The 23,461-nt window shown below is 38.8% G+C and overlaps 1 protein-coding gene across 3 annotated transcripts; it reads right to left on the reverse strand.

The window, feature by feature from the left end:
- Positions 1-23,450, reverse strand: ZDHHC6 (zinc finger DHHC-type palmitoyltransferase 6). 3 transcript variants are annotated; one of them, XM_047702423.1, is made up of 11 exons: positions 23,262-23,450; positions 21,727-22,207; positions 19,928-20,019; positions 17,959-18,118; positions 16,369-16,530; positions 14,661-14,714; positions 3,637-3,804; positions 2,571-2,612; positions 1,752-1,897; positions 1,622-1,668; positions 1-615 (listed from the first exon to the last, which is right to left on the reverse strand). In XM_047702423.1, the coding sequence occupies exons 2-11, from the start codon at positions 21,991-21,993 to the stop codon at positions 512-514; spliced, it is 1,242 nt and encodes a 413-aa protein (XP_047558379.1). In that variant the 5' UTR covers positions 21,994-22,207; positions 23,262-23,450; the 3' UTR covers positions 1-511. The 3 variants fall into 3 exon arrangements, with proteins under 3 accessions (XP_047558379.1, XP_047558378.1, XP_047558380.1); XM_047702422.1 differs by having other exon boundaries at positions 23,200-23,450; XM_047702424.1 differs by lacking the exon at positions 23,262-23,450 and having other exon boundaries at positions 17,959-18,026; positions 21,727-21,773.
- Between the last annotated feature and the right edge of the window lie 11 nt (positions 23,451-23,461).

Raw genomic sequence — 23,461 nt, forward strand, 5'->3', positions numbered from 1 at the left:
TTAGATTTATACAGAACAGCCATTGATCTTTATTTGATTTGACAAAATCTGCATTATTAAAAGACAGGTAATAAAATTTAAGCTTATATTGAATCTGACGTATGTTTTCTACAGTATCTAGAATATTACATAAGAAGTAACTGAGGGGGAAACAGAATAAAAGCATCACATGCAGATGCTCCTGGCAAAGGGGGAACTATATCTGCAGGTGAGGTCCATAGTGTGCAGTGCATAAAAAAAATCCTAGAGAAAATGCAATTGACTTACTTGGGTGAAGTGTTTTTCCTTTTGTGGAGAGGAAGAAGTGACAGAGGGGCAGGAATTCAAAGGCATATGCAGAATGGCTTCTCCATTTCAAAATGGTAATAAAAATATTTAGATTATGGCACTAGGGCACCTTTGAGGAAAAGAACACCTTAACCAGAGTAGGCTCATTGCATAATTCTTTAGTAATATGTACAATTTTCAAGTAATGGAGAGGACTTAAAGAGTAATTTTACTTCAGCAGTGGCTATCTATTTTTCTTCTCGCCCTCTGGGGCTTGATCTGTTTCAGCATCACAGGGACATTTCTCCACACAGTTTCTAGGGAACCAGCCTCTGATTCGTGAAACACCTGATGGAGAAAATGAAATTGATGTGAATAGATTTAGTGATATTGCTGAGCCAAATAAGTCCCTTTACTTCAAATCAGTAAGTTTTTAGTTCTGCTTTACTTTTTTCCTCCTTTACCATCTTTTTTAAGCATAATTTGAGAAAAAAAAATATGTATATGTTTAAAAGCTGTCTGTCAAGTCAGAAAACCAGTATTTCCCAAATGCTATTAGCTGGGAAAGGTGCTAATGTGGTTCAGGACAAGCCCTAAGTGGAGCATGGGGGTGGGGGGCACATGGGCAGGATTCCTCGATACGGGTGTTCACTTACATACGTGTGATCGTGGTGTTCTGGGCACTCTCATACTTCACCTGTTCCAGGGAACCACCTCCCTGTAGCTTCTGTGAATTTCCTTCTTAGGTTTCTTCCTAACATGTAAATTTCTGTGTCAAGGTTGCCTAAGCATATGGGGTGAATCTAAAGGCATCCAGAATTAATCTTTACTTTACAAAGAACAGTTCTAAAACTTAAAAAAAAAAAAAACTAAAGACACAGAAAATTTCAATCTGTTAGTTTCTGTAATAAAATCATAGGAATATGCATTCAGAGAGAGAGTTTAGGGCAAAGGGGTCTGGTGTATAGGCTCTAAAGCCGGACTGCTTGGGCTGGACACCTGGCTCTACCTGTTTTTAGTGCAGTCTTGGGCAAGGTGCTCAGTCTCCGCATTTTGGTTTCCTCATCAATGAAATGTAAATGAGGGCTGTGGGGGCTTCACCACAAGTGAAGCACTTCTACAAGTGCCTGTCACACAGATCATGACGACCTCCGATATTAGCTGCCACTAAAAAGACCTGATAAATAGAAGTGCTATGGAGAAATAATCTAAGAAGCCTTTTTCTGTTGCTTGATGGTGTGTCTTACTATTATATGTCCTAATGCACATGACACTGATTGTAACAGTTGTTCCCACACAATTTGGAATTATTACTAGCTGCCGGTCTATTAAACATTTCCTCCCATTTCCATACCTTCTACAGAGGCATCATCAAGAATTTTATCTCCATACAACCAGTATCTGAAATATTTAAAAGATTAAAATTAATTTTTTCAGGCTAGATGCTAATTTAAAGAAGAAATTCAGTACTTTCTATCACTCACCGTAACCCTCTTGTGGCTAAAATGAATTCCCCTTTCTGTAGCCTTATTCGAGGCTCTTCAGTGCAGGGGCTCGTGAAGAAGGTTTTGATTCCTTTATTCAAAGGACAGCAGGCACCACTGTAATCTTCTATTACTTTATACCGTACCTGGCATCAGTAATCAGAAAAACAATTTAATGTTTACCTCTGATTTCTGTAAATTTGAATTTAAATTGTTAAAGGCAGACCCAAAGTTATCAGGTGACAAGTCTTTCCCTCCCAGATCCTTTATAAGAGGCAACTGACATTTCTAATTCTCTAGGCTTTTCTTAGCCTGCATTTCAAGCACATAGCTACGAATTAAATTCTAGAGCAGTGCTGTCCAGTAGAACTTTCTGCAGTGAAGGAAATGTTCTATATTTGTGGTAACCAATGGGTAGGCCCTAGATACACACAGATACTAAGCACTTCTAATGTGGCCAGTACAACCAAGGAGCTCAATTTTTTATTTTATTTAATTTTAGTTACTTTAAATTTAAATAGCCACATGTGACTAGCGGTCATCAAATTGCACAGAAGTGTAAGGATGGGTTTCATACTGAAGAGCTATAATGAGGATTTCTGTTGGCGATATAAATTGACTACATTCCCTCCAAACCTCCAAACTACTTAAAAGAAAACCAAAGTGAAGTGTATCAAATTTCAACAGTTGTAGTAAGAAACATTATTTCATAAAGCCAACAGCTGGCCTCTACTCCGAGGCAATTTTGAAAACTATACAGCAGGGTAGAGGCTGACAAAAGGAAAAAGAAACTAGTATCATTGCAAAATTTTTACATACACTTCTGATTCTTTTATCTGCTTTTTGTTTCAACTGTTCAATCTGTTTGGAGATATAAAAAGAACAAATGTTATCTCAGTGTTGAAAACAGCCTTTTGCCATCTACTATCCCAGAGGGACACGACAAACTCCCAATTTTCCAGCATTTCACAGTGCTGACAATTCAAAGGCCCCATGTTTTTGTTTTGTTTTGTTTAGAAAAGTGGAAAGTGGGCTCTCTGACTGAGAGCAGGAGCTGACATGAGGCTTTCTTCTCCATAGTCTCTGTCTTCATCTGTGTGTACTTACTGAGCATTTGCTATGGCCCAGGGATCAGGGAGATGTACTCACTGCCCTCATGAGGATTCTAGGCTAGTCCTGAAAGTGATGATGACAGAGATTCACGGATTCTTCAGAGACAAGGTAGACAGACTGCAAAATTCATCTGCAAGTCTCCAATGAAAGTCATCATTATGATATACTTTTCCTCACTTATTCAGCAACAATTTATTAAATGGTACTATATTAGATATAGTAAGGGAAATCAAGATAACTCGTGGTCTCTGTATTAGAATCTTGTTAAAGTTGTAAGATAAAAGAATTAAATAAAAGTGAGACCTCATGGGCACCACAGAGTTGCATACGGTTAAGTGCCAAATCAAGATGAGGTGGAACTGGAACTGGCCTTCATAATTTCTGATACAGAAGAGGTCACAGAAGAGAGAAAAAAACAGCATGGACAGAGTTAGGTGGCAGGAACACACAAGGAGTTCACTGAGGAAACCAGGCCGGTTGGAAAGGGTGATTTCCATTAGGAAGTAGTTGGAGGCAGTTTTAGGCCAGATTTTGTAACTAAGTGAAGGGATCAGGGCTTTATGTCCCATGTATGGAGGATTAAAGAGAGATTTAAATTAAAAGAGAGAGAGGATAGAAGGAGTGCCTTGGGATTTTTAACTTAGATTTATTTTTGCCAAACTGAAAAAAACTGTATGACTTATCTTACTATAAAATGTCATCTGAGTTATGGGGCACTTAAGGAGACAAGGGCTAGATAGAAAGGAAAGCCTATTTGCGCAGAAATACTTACTGTTAAGCTGTACGGGTGACAGTCTTCTCTCACTGGCCACGCTAGTCCATTTCCCTCCGGGACCCCTGACCATGTAAATACCTGCTTAAAGTTCTTCCACCGACTTCCCATATCATAGGGAAAAACAAAGACTTCATCCAGTTGGTAATACTGAATTCGATCCTTAGCCTGTGGGTAACAAAGAAGTAAGATAGCAGATGCCTCTGCCTCCAATGGCTCTAAATACTGTCCTATTGATAGTATTGACAGTAACATACATTTATTCCTCAAATTTGTATCACTCCTAAAAATGCTTCCTCCCTGTTGTCATGTTACATAGAAGAGACAGACAAACTTATCATAATATAAGAGGAACTTGCTATATAACACTGACCTCATATGAGATCATTCAGGAAATATCTGACTGGGCTTATTCAGGAACACACATTCCAAAATCCTTATTAAAAGAGTTAATAGAGGGGTGCCTGGGTGGCTTAGTTGGTTAAGCATCTGCTTTTGGGGCTCAGGTCACGGTCTCAGGATCCTGGGATGGAAGCACGATGTCAGGCTTCCTGCTCAGCCAGGAGTCTGCCTCTCCTTCCACTGCCCCTCTCCCTGCTCGTGCTCTTTCTCTTTCAAATAAATAAAATCTAAATAAATAAATGAGTTATTAGCTTTTTTCCACATATAACATATCCTTAATGCTCTTTGCTCAGCAAAACAAAAGAATACAGGTGTAAGGAAGGGATGGTGATAAAAAGATTTAAGAGAAAGCAAGAGTTTATTCAGGATGAAAGGAACTGTTTCAGGGGTGCTCCAGAATGCGACAGTTGTATCGTGGGTAGCAACAACACCTGTGAAACGGCCAGAAAAATGGGTTCCAGGGGAGTCATCATTTTCTGAAAATTATTTTTTCAAAAATCTACCAGAAATGTGTAGATCCTCTTTCAGTTTTTTATACCATTATACATGTATATATATACTTATGTATATATGCATTTATAGGTGTACTTTATACATATACATAAATATTCAGGTTGTATAAATTATATTCTAGGCACTTAAATTGTTAACTTGAACTTAAGGAGGTAAACTGACTTAGAATTTCTTAAGTTCCACTGACACCTAGTGGTATAAAGATGCATAATTTATTCTTACAATAAGTGTACAAACCCAGCTGAAATTTGTATCAATTTTTTTATTTTTTAAATTTGTATCAATTTTAGTGCCTAATAAATTTCAATAAATTTTCTATATAGTTAATCATTTATTTGTATTTTTAGTCAGCAACAGAGTGCCAGTTTTAAAATAACTTCTGGATTTGCATGGTACTTTATGAAGAGCCTTGGTCATCAGAAAAAAATTATTAATCTAATGATATATTACATTAACTAGAAATGACACCTTGAAATACTTTATTATCGGGGACAATATTTTAGGGAAAGGCTTCTTGCTATTGCTTAGAAAATAATATTGATGTTAATTCAATTAAAATAACTGTCAAGCTATATATATATGTATGAATCTACTAAACTGCAAATTCCCACACCAACAGTAAAGGATAATTTATTTTCCCTTTCTATAAACAAAAGTCTCAGAATCTTCAAAATGGTTAAGAGTCTCAAAGAACAGAGATTTAAGCCATTAACAAAGAAATAGTGGTAAGGATGAGAGTAGCTTACAAAAAGACTGAGGCCTGGTCTCTGCCTAAGAGAAGCACTCCGTGAAGTTAGGGTATTCTATCCATACTGTGTTAAAAGGTAACAGAGGTGTGGTCCCTGTTGGCTCAGTCGATTAAGCATCTGGCTCTTGATTTTAGCTTAGGTCATGATCTCAGGGTCCTAAGATTGAGTCCCACATCAAGTTCTGCACTGAGTGTGGAGCCTGCTTAAGATTCTCTCTCTCCCTCTCTGTCCTTCCCCCCGGCTCATGCGCTCTCCCTTTCTCTCAAAATAAATAAATAAGAGAGAGAGTGAGTGACAAAGTAAGAAAGAGGCAACAGAGATGTGTAACAGGTGTTATGGGAAAGGCAAAAAAAAAAAAAAAAGTCCACTTAGCTAATCTAGGGAGAGTCAAGGAAGATTCTTTGAAAGAAATGACACCTAAACTAGGTCTTGAGGCAGAAGAAATCAGCAAAAAGGAGGAAGAGTGTTCTGGGTAGAGCGAATGACATGTGAAAAGATACAGAAGCATATGATGTATAAAATTGAGAGTTTTTTATTTTAGTTGGTATCAAGAGTTGAGATGGTGTGGGAAGAGGTAGAAAATGCAGAAGAAATAGACAAGGGGAAGACAGGAAAGGTTTGATTATGCATAAGCTAAGGAGCTTGGACTTAAACGTGTATATTAGTGGTTCTCAAAGCATGCCTTGCATACCTCTTCCAGTCCCCAAGATCTTTTCTTACGGTTCAACAAAGTCGAACAACTTTCATCTTAATACTAACATGCTATTTGTCTTTTCATTGTGTTGATATTTGCAGTAGTGGGTAAAATTGCTAGTACCTTTAGCAGGAATCATGAGAGTGGCACCAAACTGTGTAAATAGAGATTATAGGTCAAGATGGCGGAGAAGTAGCAGGCTGAGACTACTTCAGGTAGCGGGAGATCAGCTAGATAGCTTATCTAAAGATTACAAACACCTACAAATCCAACCGGAGATCGAAGAGAAGAAGAACAGCAACTCTAAAAACAGAAAATCAACCACTTTCTGCAATGTAGGACTGGCGGAGAAGTGAATCCAAAGCGACGGGAAGATAGACCCCGGGGGGAGGGGCCGGCTCCCGGCGAAGCAACGGAGCACAAAATCGGGACTTTTAAAAGTCTGTTCCGCTGAGGGACATCGCTCCAGAGGCTTAACCGGGGTGAAGCCCACGCGGGTCAGCGTGGCCTCAGGTCCCGCAGGGTCACAGAAGGATCGGGGGTGGCTGAGTGTCGCAGAGCTCACAGGTATTAGAACGGGGAAGCCGGCTACAGAGACAGAGCCGAGGAGTGACTCTCAGCTCGGGGTTACCTTGAACCTGTCGCAAGCTCGGTCAGCTCGGAGCGCGGCCGGAGGCAGGGTGACGGGAGTCATTGGGCGCTGTTCTCTGGGGGCGCACTGAGGAGTGGGGCACCGGGCTCTCGGCTCCTCCGGGCCGGACACCGGGAGGCCGCCATCTTCACTCCCGCCCTCCGGACTCTACGGACAGCGCTCAGGGAACAAAAGCTCCCGAAAGCAAACCCAGCAAACCCGAGCGGATGACTCAACGCAGCCCCGGGTAAGGGCGGTGCAACTCCGCCTGGGGCAAAGACGCTTGAGAATCACTACAACAGGCCCCTCCCCCAGAAGATCTACGGGAAACCCAGCCAGGACAAGTTCACCTACCAAGGAGAACGGCGGAATTCCAGAGGAGAAGAAAGCAAAGCATGGAACTCATGGCTTTCTCCCCATGATTCTTTAGCCTTGCAGTTAATTTAATTTTTTTCCTTTTCTTTTTCAATTTTTTTTTCTTCTTCTGCTAAATTTTTTTAACTTTTACCCTTTTTCTTTTTTAACATTTTTAACTAGTTTATCTAATATATATATATATTTTTTTCCTTTTTATACTTTTTCTTTATTGGTTTTTTTAAATTTTTTTTTCTTTCTTTCTGAACCTCTTTTTATCCCCTTTCTTCCCCCCCCCCCCCCCACGACTTGGGATCTCTTCTGATTTGGCTAAAGCATATTTTCCTGGGGTTGTTGCCACCCTTTTAGTATTTTACTTGTTCCTTCATATACTCTTATCTGGACAAAATGACAAGGCGGAAAAATTCACCACAAAAAAAAAGAACAAGAGGCAGTACCAAAGGCTAGAGACCTAATCAATACAGACATTGGTAATATGTCAGATCCAGAGTTCAGAATGACGATTCTCAAGGTTCTAGCCGGGCTCGAAAAAGGCATGGAAGATATTAGAGAAACCCTCTCGGGAGATATAAAAGCACTTTCTGGAGAAATAAAAGAACTAAAATCTAACCAAGTTGAAATCAAAAAAGCTATTAATGAGGTGCAAACAAAAATGGAGGCTCTCACTGCTAGGATAAATGAGGCAGAAGAAAGAATTAGCGATATAGAAGACCAAATGACAGAGAATAAAGAAGCTGAGCAAAAGAGGGACAAACAGCTACTGGACCACGAGGGGAGAATTCGAAGGATAAGTGACACCATAAGACGAAACAACATTAGAATAATTGGGATTCCAGAAGAAGAGGAAACAGAGAGGGGAACAGAAGGTATATTGGAGAGAATTATTGGAGAGAATTTCCCCAATATGGCAAAGGGAACAAGCATCAAAATCCAGGAGGTTCAGAGAAGCCCCCTCAAGATCAATAAGAATAGGTCCACACCCCGTCACCTAATAGTAAAATTGACAAGTCTTAGTGACAAAGAGAAGATCCTGAAAGCAGCCTGGGAAAAGAAGTCTGTAACATACAATGGTAAAAATATTCGATTGGCAGCAGACTTATCCACAGAGACCTGGCAGGCCAGAAAGAGCTGGCATGATATATTCAGAGTACTAAACGAGAAAAACATGCAGCCAAGAATACTATATCCAGCTAGGCTATCATTGAAAATAGAAGGAGAGATTAAAAGCTTCCAGGACAAACAAAAACTGAAAGAATTTGCAAATACCAAACCAGCTCTACAGGAAATATTGAAAGGGGTCCTCTAAGCAAAGAGAGACCCTCAAAGTAGTAGATCAGAAAGAAACAGAGACAATATACAATAACAGTCACCTTACAGGCAATACAATGGCACTAAATTCATATCTCTCAATACTCACCCTGAATGTTAATGGGCTAAATGCCCCAATCAAAAGACACAGGGTATCAGAATGGATAAAAAAACAAAACCCATCTATATGTTGCCTACAAGAAACTCATCTTAAACCCGAAGACACCTCCAGATTTAAAGTGAGGGGGTGGAAAAGAATTTACCATGCTAATGGACATCAGAAGAAAGCAGGAGTGGCAATCCTTATAGCAGATCAATTAGATTTTAAGCCAAAGACTACAATAAGAGATGAGGAAGGACACTATATCATACTCAAAGGAACTGTCCAACAAGAAGATCTAACAATTTTAAATATCTATGCCCCTAACGTGGGAGCAGCCAACTATATAAACCAATTAATAACAAAATCAAAGAAACACATCGACAAGAATACAATAATAGTAGGGGATTTTAACACTCCCCTCACTGAAATGGACAGATCATCCAAGCAAAAGATCAACAAGGAAATCAAGGCCTTAAATGACACACTGGACCAGATGGACATCACAGATATATTCAGAACTTTTCATCCCAAAGCAACAGAATACACATTCTTCTCTAGTGCACATGGAACATTCTCCAGAATAGATCACATTCCTGGTCCTAAATCAGGTCTCAACCGTTATCAAAAGATTGGAATCATTCCCTGCATATTTTCAGACCACAATGCTCTGAAGCTAGAACTCAATCACAAGAGGAAATTTGGAAAGAACCCAAATACATGGAGACTAAACAGCATCCTTCTAAAGAATGAATGGGTCAACCAGGAAATTAAAGAAGAATTGAAAAAATTCATGGAAACAAATGATAATGAAAACACAACGGTTCAAAATCTGTGGGACACAACAAAGGCAGTCCTGAGAGGAAAATATATAGTGGTACAAGCCTTTCTCAAGAAACAAGAAAGGTCTCAGGTACACAACCTAACCCTACACCTAAAGGAGCTGGAGAAAGAACAAGAAAGAAAGCCTAAACCCAGCAGGAGAAGAGAAATCATAAAGATCAGAGCAGAAATCAATGAAATAGAAACCAAAAAAACAATAGAACAAATCAACGAAACGAGGAGCTGGTTCTTTGAAAGAATTAATAAGATTGATAAACCCCTGGCCAGACTTATCAAAAAGAAAAGAGAGAGGACCCAAATAAATAAAATCATGAATGAAAGAGGAGAGATCACAACAAACACCAAAGAAATACAGACAATTATAAGAACATACTATGAGCAACTCTACGCCAACAAATTTGACAATCTGGAAGAAATGGATGCATTCCTAGAGATATATAAACTACCACAACCTGAACCAGGAAGAAATAGAAAGCCTCAACAGACCCATAAGCAGTAAGGAGATTGAAACAGTCATCAAAAATCTCCAAACAAACAAAAGCCCAGGGCCAGACGGCTTTCCGGGGGAATTCTACCAAATATTTAAAGAAGAACTAATTCCTATTCTCCTGACTGTTCCAAAAAATAGAAATGGAAGGAAAACTTCCAAACTCATTTTATGAGGCCAGCATCACCTTGATCCCAAAACCAGACAAGGATCCCATCAAAAAAGAGAACTACAGACCAATATCCTTGATGAACACAGATGCAAAAATTCTCGCCAAAATACTAGCCAATAGGATTCAACAGTACATTAAAAGGATTATTCACCACGACCAAGTGGGATTTATTCCAGGGCTGCAAGGCTGGTTCAACATCCGCAAATCAATCAATGTGATACAACACATTAATAAAAGAAAGAACAAGAACCATATGATACTCTCCATAGATGCTGAAAAAGCATTTGACAAAGTACAGCATCCCTTCCTGAACAAAACTCTTCAAAGTGTAGGGATAGACGGCACATACCTCAATATTATCAAAGCCATCTATGAAAAACCCACCACAAATATCATTCTCAATGGAGAAAAACTGAAAGCTTTTCCGCTAAGGTCAGGAACACGGCAGGGATGTCCGTTATCACCATTGCTATTCAATATAGTACTAGAAGTCCTAGCCTCAGCAATCAGACAACAAAAGGAAATTAAAGGCATCCAAATCGGCAAAGAAGAAGTCAAACTATCACTCTTTGCAGATGATATGATACTCTATGTGGAAAACCCAAAAGACTCCACTCCAAAACTGCTAGAACTTGTACAGGAATTCAGTAAAGTGTCAGGATATAAAATCAATGCACAGAAATCAGTTGCATTTCTCTACACCAACAACAAGACAGAAGAAAGAGAAATTAAGGAGTCCATCCCATTTACAATTGCACCCAAAACTATAAGATACCTAGGAATAAACCTAACCAAAGAGACTAAGAATCTATACTTAGAAAACTATAAAGTACTCATGAAAGAAATTGAGGAAGACACAAAGAAGTGGAAAAATGTTCCATGCTCCTGGATTGGAAGAATAAATATTGTGAAAATGTCTATGCTACCTAAAGCAATCTACACATTTAATGCAATTCCTATCAACGTACCATCCATTTTTTTCAAAGAAATGGAACAAATAATTCTAAAATTTATATGGAACCAGAAAAGACCTCGAATAGCCAAAGGAATATTGAAAAAGAAAGCCAAAGTTGGTGGCATCACAATTCCGGACTTCAAGCTCTATTACAAAGCTGTCATCATCCAGATAGCATGGTACTGGCACAAAAACAGACACATAGACCAATGGAACAGAATAGAGAGCCCAGAAATAGACCCTCAACTCTATGGTCAACTAATCTTTGACAAAGCAGGAAAGAATGTCCAGTGGAAAAAAGACAGCCTCTTCAATAAATGGTGTTGGGAAAATTGGACAGCCACATGCAGAAAAATGAAATTGGATCATTTCCTTACACCACACATGAAAATAGACTCAAAATGGATGAAGGATCTCAATGTGAGAAAGGAATCCATCAAAATCCTCGAGGAGAACACAGGCAGCAACCTCTTCGACCTCAGCCGCAGCAACATCTTCCTAGGAACATCGCCAAAAGCAAGGGAAGCAAGGGCAAAAATGAACTATTGGGATTTTATCAAGATCAAAAGCTTTTGCACAGCAAAGGAAACAGTGAACAAAACCAAAAGACAACTGACAGAATGGGAGAAGATATTTGCAAATGACATATCAGATAAAGGGCTAGTGTCCAAAATCTATAAAGAACTTAGCAAACTCAACACCCAAAGAACAAATAATCCAATCAAGAAATGGGCAGAGGACATGAACAGACATTTCTGCAAAGAAGACATCCAGATGGCCAACAGACACATGAAAAAGTGCTCCACATCACTCGGCATCAGGGAAATACAAATCAAAACCACCATGAGATATCACCTCACACCAGTCAGAATGGCTAAAATTAACAAGTCAGGAAAGGACAGATGCTGGCGAGGATGCGGAGAAAGGGGAACCCTCCTACACTGTTGGTGGGAATGCAAGTTGGTGCAACCACTCTGGAAAACAGCATGGAGGTTCCTCAAAATGTTGAAAATAGAACTACCCTATGACCCAGCAATTGCACTGCTGGGTATTTACCCTAAAGATACAAATGTAGTGATCCGAAGGGGCACGTGCACCCGAATGTTTATAGCAGCAATGTCTACAATAGCCAAACTATGGAAAGAACCTAGATGTCCATCTACAGACGAATGGATAAAGAAGATGTGGTATATATACACAATGGAATACTATGCAGCCATCAAAAGAAATGAAATCTTGCCATTTGCGATGATGTGGATGGAACTAGAGGGTATCATGCTTAGCGAAATAAGTCAATCGGAGAAAGACAACTATCATATGATCTCCCTGATATGAGGGAGAGGAGATGCAACATGGGGGGGATAAGGGGATAGGAGAAGAGTAAATGAAACAAGATGGGATTGGGAGGGAGACAAACCATAAGTGACTCTTAATCTCACAAAACAAACTGAGGGTTGATGGGGGGAGGGGGGTTGGGAGGGGCGTGGGATTATGAACACTGGGGAGGGTATGTGCTATGGTGAGTGCTGTGGAGTGTGTAAACCTGGTGATTCACAGACCTGTACCCCTGGGGATAAAAATATATTATATGTTTATAAAAAATAAAATTAATAAAAATTATAAAAAAAAATGAAAACAAAGAAAACCACGTTAAAAAAAATAGGGATTATATTCTTCACCATTACATACACATAATTAAAAAAATCGAACAAGAGTTTTACATAAGAATGTTCTTGATGATGCAATAAAAATAATTACTTTCATTAAATCTCAACTGTCAAGTAGATGACCTCTCAATATTCTGTGTGACAAGATGCAGAGTACACATAAAGCACACCAAAGCGCTTGTCTCAAGGAAAACATCTGTCTGCGTTGTGAACTAATAAAAGCTGTACAGCCAACTTTTTTCATTTAATGCAATTTTACTTGAAAGAATGAGTAATGAAACAAACTAAGGTTATTGAAACTTCAATATTTTGCAGAAATTTTCTCAAAAATGAACAAAGTCAAGCTGTTACTTCAATGTAAACAACTGAGTATTTACTGTCAGTGAAAAAATTAAGGCTTTCAAGTGAAAATTAGAATTTTGGAAAATTTGTATCCACCGCGATGAGCCTGATTGCTTTCCAAAATAAAGGCCCTTCCCCCCACAAAATTGGTAGTGATATGAATCAATGTGTCAGCATTTGGAAAATGTGCATTACTCTATAAAACTGTATTTCCCAAATGACCAATACCTGATGTTATAAAATCATGTATGGGTAAAAGGTCCATTCAAAGAGCAAGATGTACTGATGGAATGAAATGTACAAGAGTACAAAACGTTTACTGATAGGGCTTTACATCTCACATACAACTAACCTTTCAAGGCTATCACCTGTGAAGTTTTCATGTAGTATCAAAGAATATCCACTGTTAACTAAAAAGCCTATTAAAATACTCTCTTCTTTTCTACCTACTTATCTGTGTGAGGCTGGATTTTCTTCATATACTTCAATCAAAGCAACATATCGCAACAGAGTGAATGCAGGAGATGTGAGAATCCAACTGTCTTCTGTTAAGTCAGATATTAAAGAGATTTGTAAAAATATAAAACAATGCCACTCTTCTATTTTTTTACTTTGAAAAATATAATAATTTTTAAAAATATGCTATTTTTATTAACATATAATGGGTTTATTATTTTCAGTGAAATTATAAATCTTCAAAACTTTTCTCAGGAAATATGACAATCATTGATAACTACTACACACATTAAGAAAGCTCTTTAGTAAAAAAAAAAAAAAAAAAAAAAAAAAGAAAGAAAGAAAGCTCTTTAGTGTCCTTAACAATTTTGAGAATGTAAAAGTGTCCTGAAACCAAAAAGTTTAAGAAACTAGTCCTATAACTTCAAGCTATAGACTGACTGCCAGGGAGCTAAGTATGTCCTATTGGTATGTTTTATTTGGCCCACAAGGTTTTTTGTTTTTAATGTGAATTGCTTCCTAATATCTAAAAACAAAGAGATGTCACAGAAATCCAGATCTCTTACTCTTCTAGAAAAACAATTAGATGATTTCAGAATACTGAGTGAGTACCCCCGCCCCTCCATGGTAACAATCAGCTTCATCTGTTAGGCAGCTCTAGTACACAGGCTGGCTCCTGTCACCTAAGTGACCCGCCTGGCCGCCGCAGGCATGTGGGTTTATAGTCCCTGCTACAGTGATGGTGAGGCTGAGAAGCTGTAAGCAGGAGCAGAGTGGTCAGATTGACTTTACAACAGAATCGCAACAGACAGGATGAAGTATTGAAGTATATGTATTGTATTGTATAATATATGTGTACGTATATTGAAGTATATGTATTGAAGTATATGTATTAAGGGTTGGAGGTCTGTAACAAGCTATGCTCTAAGCCCTATGACTTATGAAGGTTTGTTAGTCCTAAAGCACTGAAAAAAACTTGATGGCATCTTGGTAGGAGAGATGTTCCTTTCCGAATGGTCTGCCTTAACCCCTAATCTGAGGAAGAATGGCCAAATGGTTTAATGGATGGCTTGGGCTTCTTCAGCAACTCAGGGTGAATGAGAAGCGTTTTTCTGTGGGAGTTATATTAAACCAAGAATGAATCAAAATGTTTCTTTCCTATATTTATCTTTTATGTGGCACGCAAATGACCAAAGAAAGCCATCTGATAGTGAAGTTTTCACTTCCAGGCATTTATTAGTTAATCTGGCCTATGAACGAATTTTTATTTCTTTTTATTTTTTCTGAACTAATCTTTATTGAGATTGAGGAAACAATTATTAAAATTTACCTTTTCTTCAATCCATGATTCAATAGAAGTTTTGTTTCTGAGAATTATTTTCATCTGAAAATTAAATGATACACAGTAAAATTTTATGATGAAACTTCAGTTCATTTAAGATTATCATCTTTGCAGTAACCCTATGAGATAATTTTTATTGATGCATTCCACTGATGAAGAGATCAGGGTAACAGAGGTTAAGTGACACACTCAGGGTGTGGTCTATCTGACTCTAAAGTCCTTGCTCTTAAGCACTGAGCTACAAAGCCTCTCCACAAAATGATTATGGTCATCATCCATAATCAAATCTGAATCTACTATTTTAATAAAGCTTCAGGTTTTAAGTACTACCTTCTGAACAAGGCTTCCACACTATTAATAAAACATTGATATAATCCACTTAATCAGTATTTGTGCATTTTGCTACTAAAATCGCTTATCACTATCTTTAATTAACCTTAAGTTTATGATTAATTTATTTACTACAAGGAAGTGACTCAGTCAACCTAGATATTCTGCTTGCTTTAAAAACCAAATATATTCAGTCTTGATTCTATTAATCAATTTTCCTGGCTATGACTAATTCCAGTTATCTGGGCTTTTACACCACAGGGTTTTAGTCTATTTCTAATATGATTCTTAATTAGAGGCACTGGGGGAATTTTTTCAAAGAATTTGACCCCAGGCTAATAGAAAACATAAAGTATAACCAAAACCAAGATATTTCAAAACTACGAGTTTGAAAGGGGTGGGTGATGCACCAGAGCCCTCAGGCCAGCATTTCTGATTCTATGAGAGGTCTGCGTTTCCTTTTAGTCCAGCTGTGTCCATAGAGACAGTGTGGCAGAGTAAAGACACACATGGGCAAGAAGTCCTCATCATATTCCCATGGCTGAGCACAACAGAACCTGGCCCACAGCGCGCCTTTGACTACTGAATAAGCTAACTGAGTGAATGGAATGGTTCACAACTGTTTTGTCATGGGCCACATCCTCCTCCCCTGTGCTCTCACAGCACTTTGTACATAAATCTATGATACACACATGAGCCAGTATTAGTTAACTGTTTACTACTAATTGTGACTTCCCTAGGAGCAGGACTTTTTTCATTTTCATTATTGTAGCCTCCGAAATTAGCACAGTAATTCACCAGAGTAGCCATTAAATAGCACTGTATCATAGGGTTGTTACTGAAATTAAATGAACTACTACATGTGATGTCCCTAAAACGGTGTCTTGAGCATAGTAAATGCTGAATAAACATTGGCTTTATTATGACAATGATGATTAAATACATGCTATTATAAAACAGCATTAATAATTATGTTTACTGAATACACAAGTGGGTTATCTTGAGTTAAGTCACTTCACCTTTCTGTGATTCAATTACTCATCTGTAAGGAAGGGGAAAATATTCCTCTTCAACTCTTTCTGGGGGTTGATGTGAAGATCAAGAGAGACCATAATGTGATAAAAGCTTTCTTAACTATAAAGTGATATATAACTCTAAGATAACACTTTAAAAATTCAATTACCTGGAAATTCTGGTAGTTACTTCAAAATCATCTGGCTAGTACAGAGATTAGCTACCTCGATGGAACAGGTAACAGTAACTTCCATTTCATACTGCACACTTAAATGTAGTCTTTAGCTCTTTCTCATTACAAGCAGCCCCAGTAAGTGGACAACTTTTAGCTAGAGGTAAACAAGAAACTTACCTGGATAAAAAACAACATCCCAACAGCTATGGTTGTTCCTAAAGCTAATCCCAAGGCAAACAAAGTGGCCGCAAATGCTGCTAATCCAAATGGAATAATTGGAAGAGGATCTCTCCGGGCTGCACTCATATCAATCTTGACTGTGTTCCACCCAAAGGAGAGCTACAAACAACAACACACACTTGAAATGTTCAGTTGTCATAAATGGTCAGACTGTACTGGAACACTTAAAACAACTTGATCAAAAAAAGGTCAACAAATGATAACCTGAAGCTGTGGCTAAAAGAAAATGAATTTCTAATTTGTTTCTAATTGATACTGGGGCTTGAACTCATACTAATACGCAGAGTATCATTCTTAGTTATTTTCAAATGTTACCTTTTTTTTGTTTTTAATTATTTCCTCAGAAAGCGTAAGGTATGCCCACTAACATTCATATACAAGAACAGCACTAGTCATCAATCTAAGTTATAATTGTGTCACCCATCTTCTCCTTGCTTTTCAATATTTACAGGAATCTTCCGCAGGGGGAAAAAAAAAAAAAAAAAAAAAACCTAGAATTTAGTTGTTTCTTCCCTCATGTGCTACAATCAGAGGTGTAAAAACTGGCAAAATGCAGTGAAACATGCCCTGTAGATGCTTACCACCTGGCCTGCGAAATGTTTTCAAATAGTCACCCAGGTGCTAACATTTAAAAATCAGGAGACGTTAAACTTCTGGTTTAACTTTAACTTTTTTGAAGTCCAGATTTTCTGATTTTTTCCTGAAAAACTAGAAGATCTAGTATGTCTGTCTCCAGACATCAGAAACTGGCTGAGGTTGATATGGATTGTCCCACCTATGAAGGGCCTACATTCTCCAGGTGCTACAGTCCTTTTAGCATTTACCCACCAGCCTTCTTTAGGGATTGAATCTGTGACCCCTGAAGTTTTCTACTTGCCCATAAGTCAACCTAATCTTCTGGAGGATATTTTAGGACATGTGCCTGCTCCATGAGCTACCTTCCATGGCACTGGAATTAGAAATGAACAGAAGAACTGAAACTTGCCACATGAATTAGATGGAAATAGAAAATACTAGGGCTTTTTCTTCTTGTTCCTTTTTTCTCATTATTCTTACCACAGCTACAAAGTATGAAATCGAATAAATTATACATACAGTAATAATATTATCAACTTCAACTACACCTAGTAAGGTAAGTTTCCAAAACAAAATAATTTTTCCTCCTCTAAAAAACTAAGTGTTGGGGCACCTGGGTGGCTTAGTCAGTTAAGTGGCTGCCTTCAGTTCAGGTCATGATTGCAGGGTCCTGAGATCCAGTCCCGTGTTAGGCTTCCTGCTCAGCAGGGAGTCTGCTTCTCCCTCTCCCTCCCGCTCATGCTCTCTCTCTCAAATGAATAAAAAAAATCTTAAGAAAAAAATTAAATTTTAATAGCTTTTTTCTTAAAAGAAATTCATATATATGTAAAGCAAAGTTCTGTTTTCCCAGCCTAAATCATGAACATCATCATTCCAAAAGGGGCTTCTTAAATAACTGTAACTACCATTTAATTTGGCATAAATGATTTTATAACAAACACTGTCACTTACCCGATTATAAAGCTGTGTATACATAGTCATAACAAAAATGAAGGCAGCATGAATACAACCCAGTGGTGCTAAAAGGAGAAACAGTGTGAACGAAGCATGGTTTTGGTAACCACAACAATTGTTGATCCAAGGACAGTGATGGTCCATCTTCATCACACATCTAACAAGAAAAATTTACATAAACATGAGGCAAAAAATCCTGTCTACTTTAAACAACTTTGGTCTTCAAAAGATCAAGGAAACAGGAATCCAGCAAGTCTATGACTCACAGAGGAATTATACTCCATGGAACAGAAAGCAAAGTCTTTATGAGTTTTTAAACAACTCTGAACAGTGACTGCTTTTAAATTCTAAACAGCACAAGAGAAGTCGGGCTTTGTAACAGCTTCTGAGGAAACGAAGTCTGCTACAAGTGAGTTTGTTTTAAGAAGTCAGGAGGCCCACAGAGAGGTTCATTATAAAGAAATAAGCTTGGGTTCCTGGTCTTCCTCTAGCTCTGAAAGGCAGTGACTGAGGTAAGAGTACAACAGAGATTCAACAAAATCGCTTCTAAATCTCCGCCAGGGTTGATGGGACCCAGCAGACCTTGTAACTTCCTTCCTTCCTGTTCTCATCCTTTAGATGTGGATTCTCTGAGCTACGAAGCTAACTATGGAATATAAGATGTGGTAAATCAGTTTATGTAGAGGAAGCCTGGGTGGCTCAGTTTGTTGAGTGTCTGACTCTTGATCTTGACTCAGGTCTTGATCTCACAGTTCTGAGTTCAAGCCCTGAGTTCAGTTCTGTGCTGGGTGCAGAACCTATTTAAAAAAAAAAAAAAGATCAGGGTGCCTGGGTGGCTTAGTGGGTTAAGCTTCTACCTTCCGCCCAGGTCAGGATCCCACAGTGCTGGGATCAAGCCCTGCATTGGGCTCTCTGCTTAGCGGTCTCTGCTTCTTCTTCTGCCCCTCACCCCGTTGTGCTCTTTCTCCTCTCTCTTTTTCTCAAATAAATAAATAAATAAATAAAATCTTAAAAAAAAAAAAGTTTACGTAGGGTGTTAAAAAGTTTAGAAATTAGTGGTGATGGTTGCACAACATTGTGAATGTAATGCCTCTGATGTGCACATTTAAAAATGGTTAAAATGGCCAGTTTTATGTTTTATAGTTTTACAATTTAAAAAATCATGTAATATACCCAAAACTCTAATATTATATACTTTAAATCAATGAATTGTATGATGTCTAAATTATATTTTAATAAAGCTGTTAAAAAACAAACAAACAAACAAAAAGATGTGGTATAACAAGCAAAGTCTTACTGAGCTTCCTTTCCTTGTTGCTAGAAGAACATTTCCTGGCCTCATACCAAACTACATTTGCCACAAGTGGTTTTCCTAAACCTCAACATTCTTATCACAAATTTCTTATTAACCAGTGTAAGAGCTGTGTATTTAAAAAAGTTCTAGTTTATTTTGTATTCTTATAGTGATTTAGTTTTCTTCCCATTAAGTTTTTTATATTGAACACTATGATAACACACACCTGAATTCATTTATTAGATCTGCGTAACCTGTAAATGTTAGTGAACCCAAATGATGGAAAGGGCAGGTGTCCCTTATACTTTAGACTCAGAACAATTCTAAAGCTAGTCAAGATGACAGCAGACAAGCACAATTAATCCTGATCTATGGAAACAACTTGAAGGTATAACTTTTTACTCTTGGCGGGACAAGAAGCAAAATTAAATGTATATTTTTCCAAAAAGCAAATAAAAAAAATCTTTTCACTTATAACAAAAAGGAGTGAGGAATGTTTATTATCAAAATTGGTAACTTAATAAAATGGAGATATGGACACAAGTGTTTTCACAATGGTTTTTACAAAGAAGCCACCGTATAGAGACTAAAACGGAGACTGATGTGGCAGAAAGAAAAACATAAGACCAGTAACCAAGCTGATCAGTCCCCAATGAGGAGCAAAGACAGTACCTGTTACACTTTCTGCAGTGATGTGACCGTGGCGCCTTGTATGCTTGGCAGACTTTACAATACTGGAGGTACATGCTATCCTGAGAATTTTCCTTGGTAGCAAAATATAAAAGAAAATTCATCAGTTATCTGATCCTAAGTAATAACATGTCAAGTCTTATGAATAAATGCTTTGGTATGGTTTGATTTTCTTCTATGAGGGGTTGGGATAAGGACAGAATCCTAACTTGCATTTCCAGCCCTTTTATTTGAGCTGAAATATTTTTAAATAATGAGTTTCTGGTTAACAGCCACATCGCTCTTCCAATTACCCAGAACTCATTTTTAATTTCTCTTCCCCTGCTCCACCCAAACCCACCGCCACTGATCGCAGCTGATTCTACTTTCCCAAACTCTTACTAGAATGGGAGGAGTTCAGGAAAAAGTTAGCTGACCGTGTGGCAGGAACTTTGGAGTGAGGATTCAAACATCAGAGCTGATACTTTTGAGATCTCTTTTGCACCATTTTAGTCACTTCTAACTACTTTCCTTTACTGTATCTCTTTCTAATCCAAACTATTTTCAGAATAATATTCCTATAACGCAACTCTGATTAGGTCAGAGGTTGGCTTGATAAACCTCTACTACCTCCCTATGGCCTAACAATTCCTCACGCATTTAAGGCCTTCCACAATCTGCCTTTGTTTCCGCTTTATTGGCACAACATAACCTGTTATTTCTGACTATATGCTTCCACCACCAACCAACCAGGAATGTCTTCTTTTCCATCTATGGAAATTTCCACTCCTCCCGCAGGTCCCCAGCTGGAAAAGATCAGGTCCTTCTAACTTCAACAGCACTCATCCCATTCTTCCCTATAATTTAGTTACTTATACAAGTCCCTTGGTTTCTCTCAACTATAAGGTTTTCAGGATACAAAGTTGTCTCTGTACCCACTTTAAATAGTATACTACATTAGTGTTTCTCCAACATTAACATACTTAATCATCTGGCGATTTTGTTAAATGCTGATTCTGATTCCTAGGTCTCGAGTGGAGCCCAAGATTCTGCATTTCTAACAAGCTATCAGGTGGTGTCCCTCAGCAAGCAATATGGAAATTCATGAGCATAAACTTCCCACAACTTTTAAAAAGCCACAAATTGATTTGTACTGTACTTCCTAATGTGACGATTTTAACATTGACTTTAAAACTTTATGATTTAAGCCAGCAATTTTTAAAGTTTTTTTTTTCCCAGTTCTGAGGGCTGTTAATGTATTATGTGACAAAAGGTCCTAGAGCCAAACTGCTCTCTATAACATGCAGCATTTCTTAAATTTAGGACTATAGACTCCCCAGCCCCCTTCATTCTTCTTTTTTCTTTTAATGCAGGACAAGTATTCCATAAAATTTCTCTGGGAAATACTAATTTAGATGAGTTTTTCCAAACAGATACAAAATAAATTCTTTGAGGGTACCTGGGTGGCTCAGTGGGTTAAAGCCTCTGAATTCAGCTCGGATCATGATCCCAGGGTCCTGGAATCAAGCCCCGCATCGGGCTCTCTGCTCAGTGGAGAACCTGCTTCCTCCTCTCTCTCCCTGCCTGCCTCTCTGCCTACTTGTGATCTCTGTCTGTCAAATAAATTTTAAAAAATCTTAAAAATAAGTTCTTTGAACTCTAAATGATAATTAGAATAATATGCTTAGCCTCTACTAAGGCAAAAAGTAGGCTGTGTCTGATATTATTGGTTAGCAGATAAGCCATAAACTAAATATATGGTTATTGTTAGAGTTTCTTATCTTAAGAGATCTTTTTCTTACCGGTTTCCACCCCAAAGGAACAAAGCCAGGACCAATAAACATGGCATTGAAGTAATTATAAAGAATCATGACAGTCCAATTTATCAACATGATGAAATTCACGCTTCCTCCAGTTGTATGTAAAGGCCAATACCACAACACAGAGTCAATCATGGCCATCGTAGAACATATTGCTATAACGCCAAGGGCTATAATGGGACCCCAGTGACACAGTCTCTTTAATTCTTGGAGATTTTCAAACTTGATAACTGAGCAGAATGTACCCATTCTGGTGAGGAAGAATGCCTTCCTACTTTTAAAAAATTATAGATTTCCTTTTTCTGTGCACACATTTCCATGTGCCACAAGTCCATGTGGGTTCCTTAATTGTCATGCCTTTAAGCTGTGGGATGTTAATGCAGATTATGCCATTTTCACTGTAACACACTCAGAGCTCTTTATCTTAACTAGGAGAATCCAGTGTCTTGGCTTGAAACCCAATCTAAAGAAAACAAAATGAGAAAGCTCAGTAAAAAATTTTATTATATACATTTAACTCCAATAACCACCTAAACAAAAGCATCTCACGAGTGCACTCCTATGGGATGAGCGCCTTATCCCATGCTGAAGAGAACTATCTTTATCTTATCCCAAATAGGGCTCAAGTCTGAATGGCATATGAACTGAATACATGATTCTGAAAGAGTTGTTTTTATTCCTTTGTTTTCAACTTGTCGGGGAACTGGGACTGTCCAACCTTTAGTGAACGGTTTGGAGAGACAAAGATTTTCAGAGCTGGAGCAGGCGTTAGGGGTGACTGAATTCAGCTCCCTTCTTCATAGAAAAGAAACTGGCTTGGAGAGGGTGATTACACCAAGCTGACAACGAACAGCTGACCCTCGACTAGAAACCAAGTCATCGACCTCCTTTTACGGAATTCCAAACTGCCTTTTACCGAATCGCGATTTGTCAAGTAAGAGCCCGACTCGGTCTAAGACATTTGCCCGCGATTGCTCCCAAACACCAACTGCAGGATCTATTTGGGCCAAAGGTAAAGAGACGAGGGAGTGAAAGCAGGGGACGGGAGACAGAGGTGTGTGTGCAATCATGACTCGAGGAACACGGGAGAATGAACACGAATGAAAATATTTGAGGGGAGAAAAAAAAGGAGGAAATGCCTCCGGAGCGAGGGACAGGGAAGGCAGGACGCCGAGCGTCGGAAGATCTGTGGAAGGACTGATTTCTCACTGGACTGCAGCGAGTCAAGGGACGATCCCAGATAAAAGGGTAATAGGGACTTTCACGCAACAGATGCTACTGCCTCGTGCCTCAGTTTCCCGCCAGGGTCATGGAGCAGAGCGCTTAGAAATCCTCACTCAGAGGAGAAACATCCCGGCAAGCGTGGTTGGTTTCAACATTCTGGAGATTCTGGGCTCATTCGGGTGGGGCGAAGACCGCCAAAATCATAGTTACATCCCTTGCCTTGGCTCCCACCTCAGTCCGGTCCTTAGTGCCCGATCCTCAGCCATCGCATTTCCGGGGCGGCCTGGGCTCACCCGGAACAGGTTTTCTCCTCTTCGGATAACGCCGTCATGGGGACCTCAGGCCAGCGCAAGCAGAAAGCAAATCCTGGTTGTAAGAGGGTGGAGTGCAGAACCTGCCGCCACCAGTCTGTCTCCCCGCCTGCTCTCTCGCCGCTGCTCTCCAGCTCCCGCCCGCGGCACGGTCTCTGCGACAGCCACTTCCGGGAGGTTCG

The sequence above is a fragment of the Lutra lutra genome, chromosome 14 (genome assembly GCF_902655055.1).
Source record: "Lutra lutra chromosome 14, mLutLut1.2, whole genome shotgun sequence".
Classification (NCBI taxonomy): Eukaryota; Metazoa; Chordata; class Mammalia; order Carnivora; family Mustelidae; genus Lutra; species Lutra lutra.

Bases quoted from the DNA above. Each gene is read 5' to 3' on its own strand.
- ZDHHC6 (XM_047702423.1), bottom strand. From the start codon at position 21,993: ATGGGTACATTCTGCTCAGTTATCAAGTTTGAAAATCTCCAAGAATTA. The intron at 20,020-21,726 runs GTAAGAAAAAGA...TTTGCTACCAAG, and splicing joins TTCCTTTGGGGTGGAAACCG to GAAAATTCTCAGGATAGCAT. The intron at 18,119-19,927 runs GTACTGTCTTTG...TTTTCTTGTTAG, and splicing joins CACTGCAGAAAGTGTAACAG to ATGTGTGATGAAGATGGACC.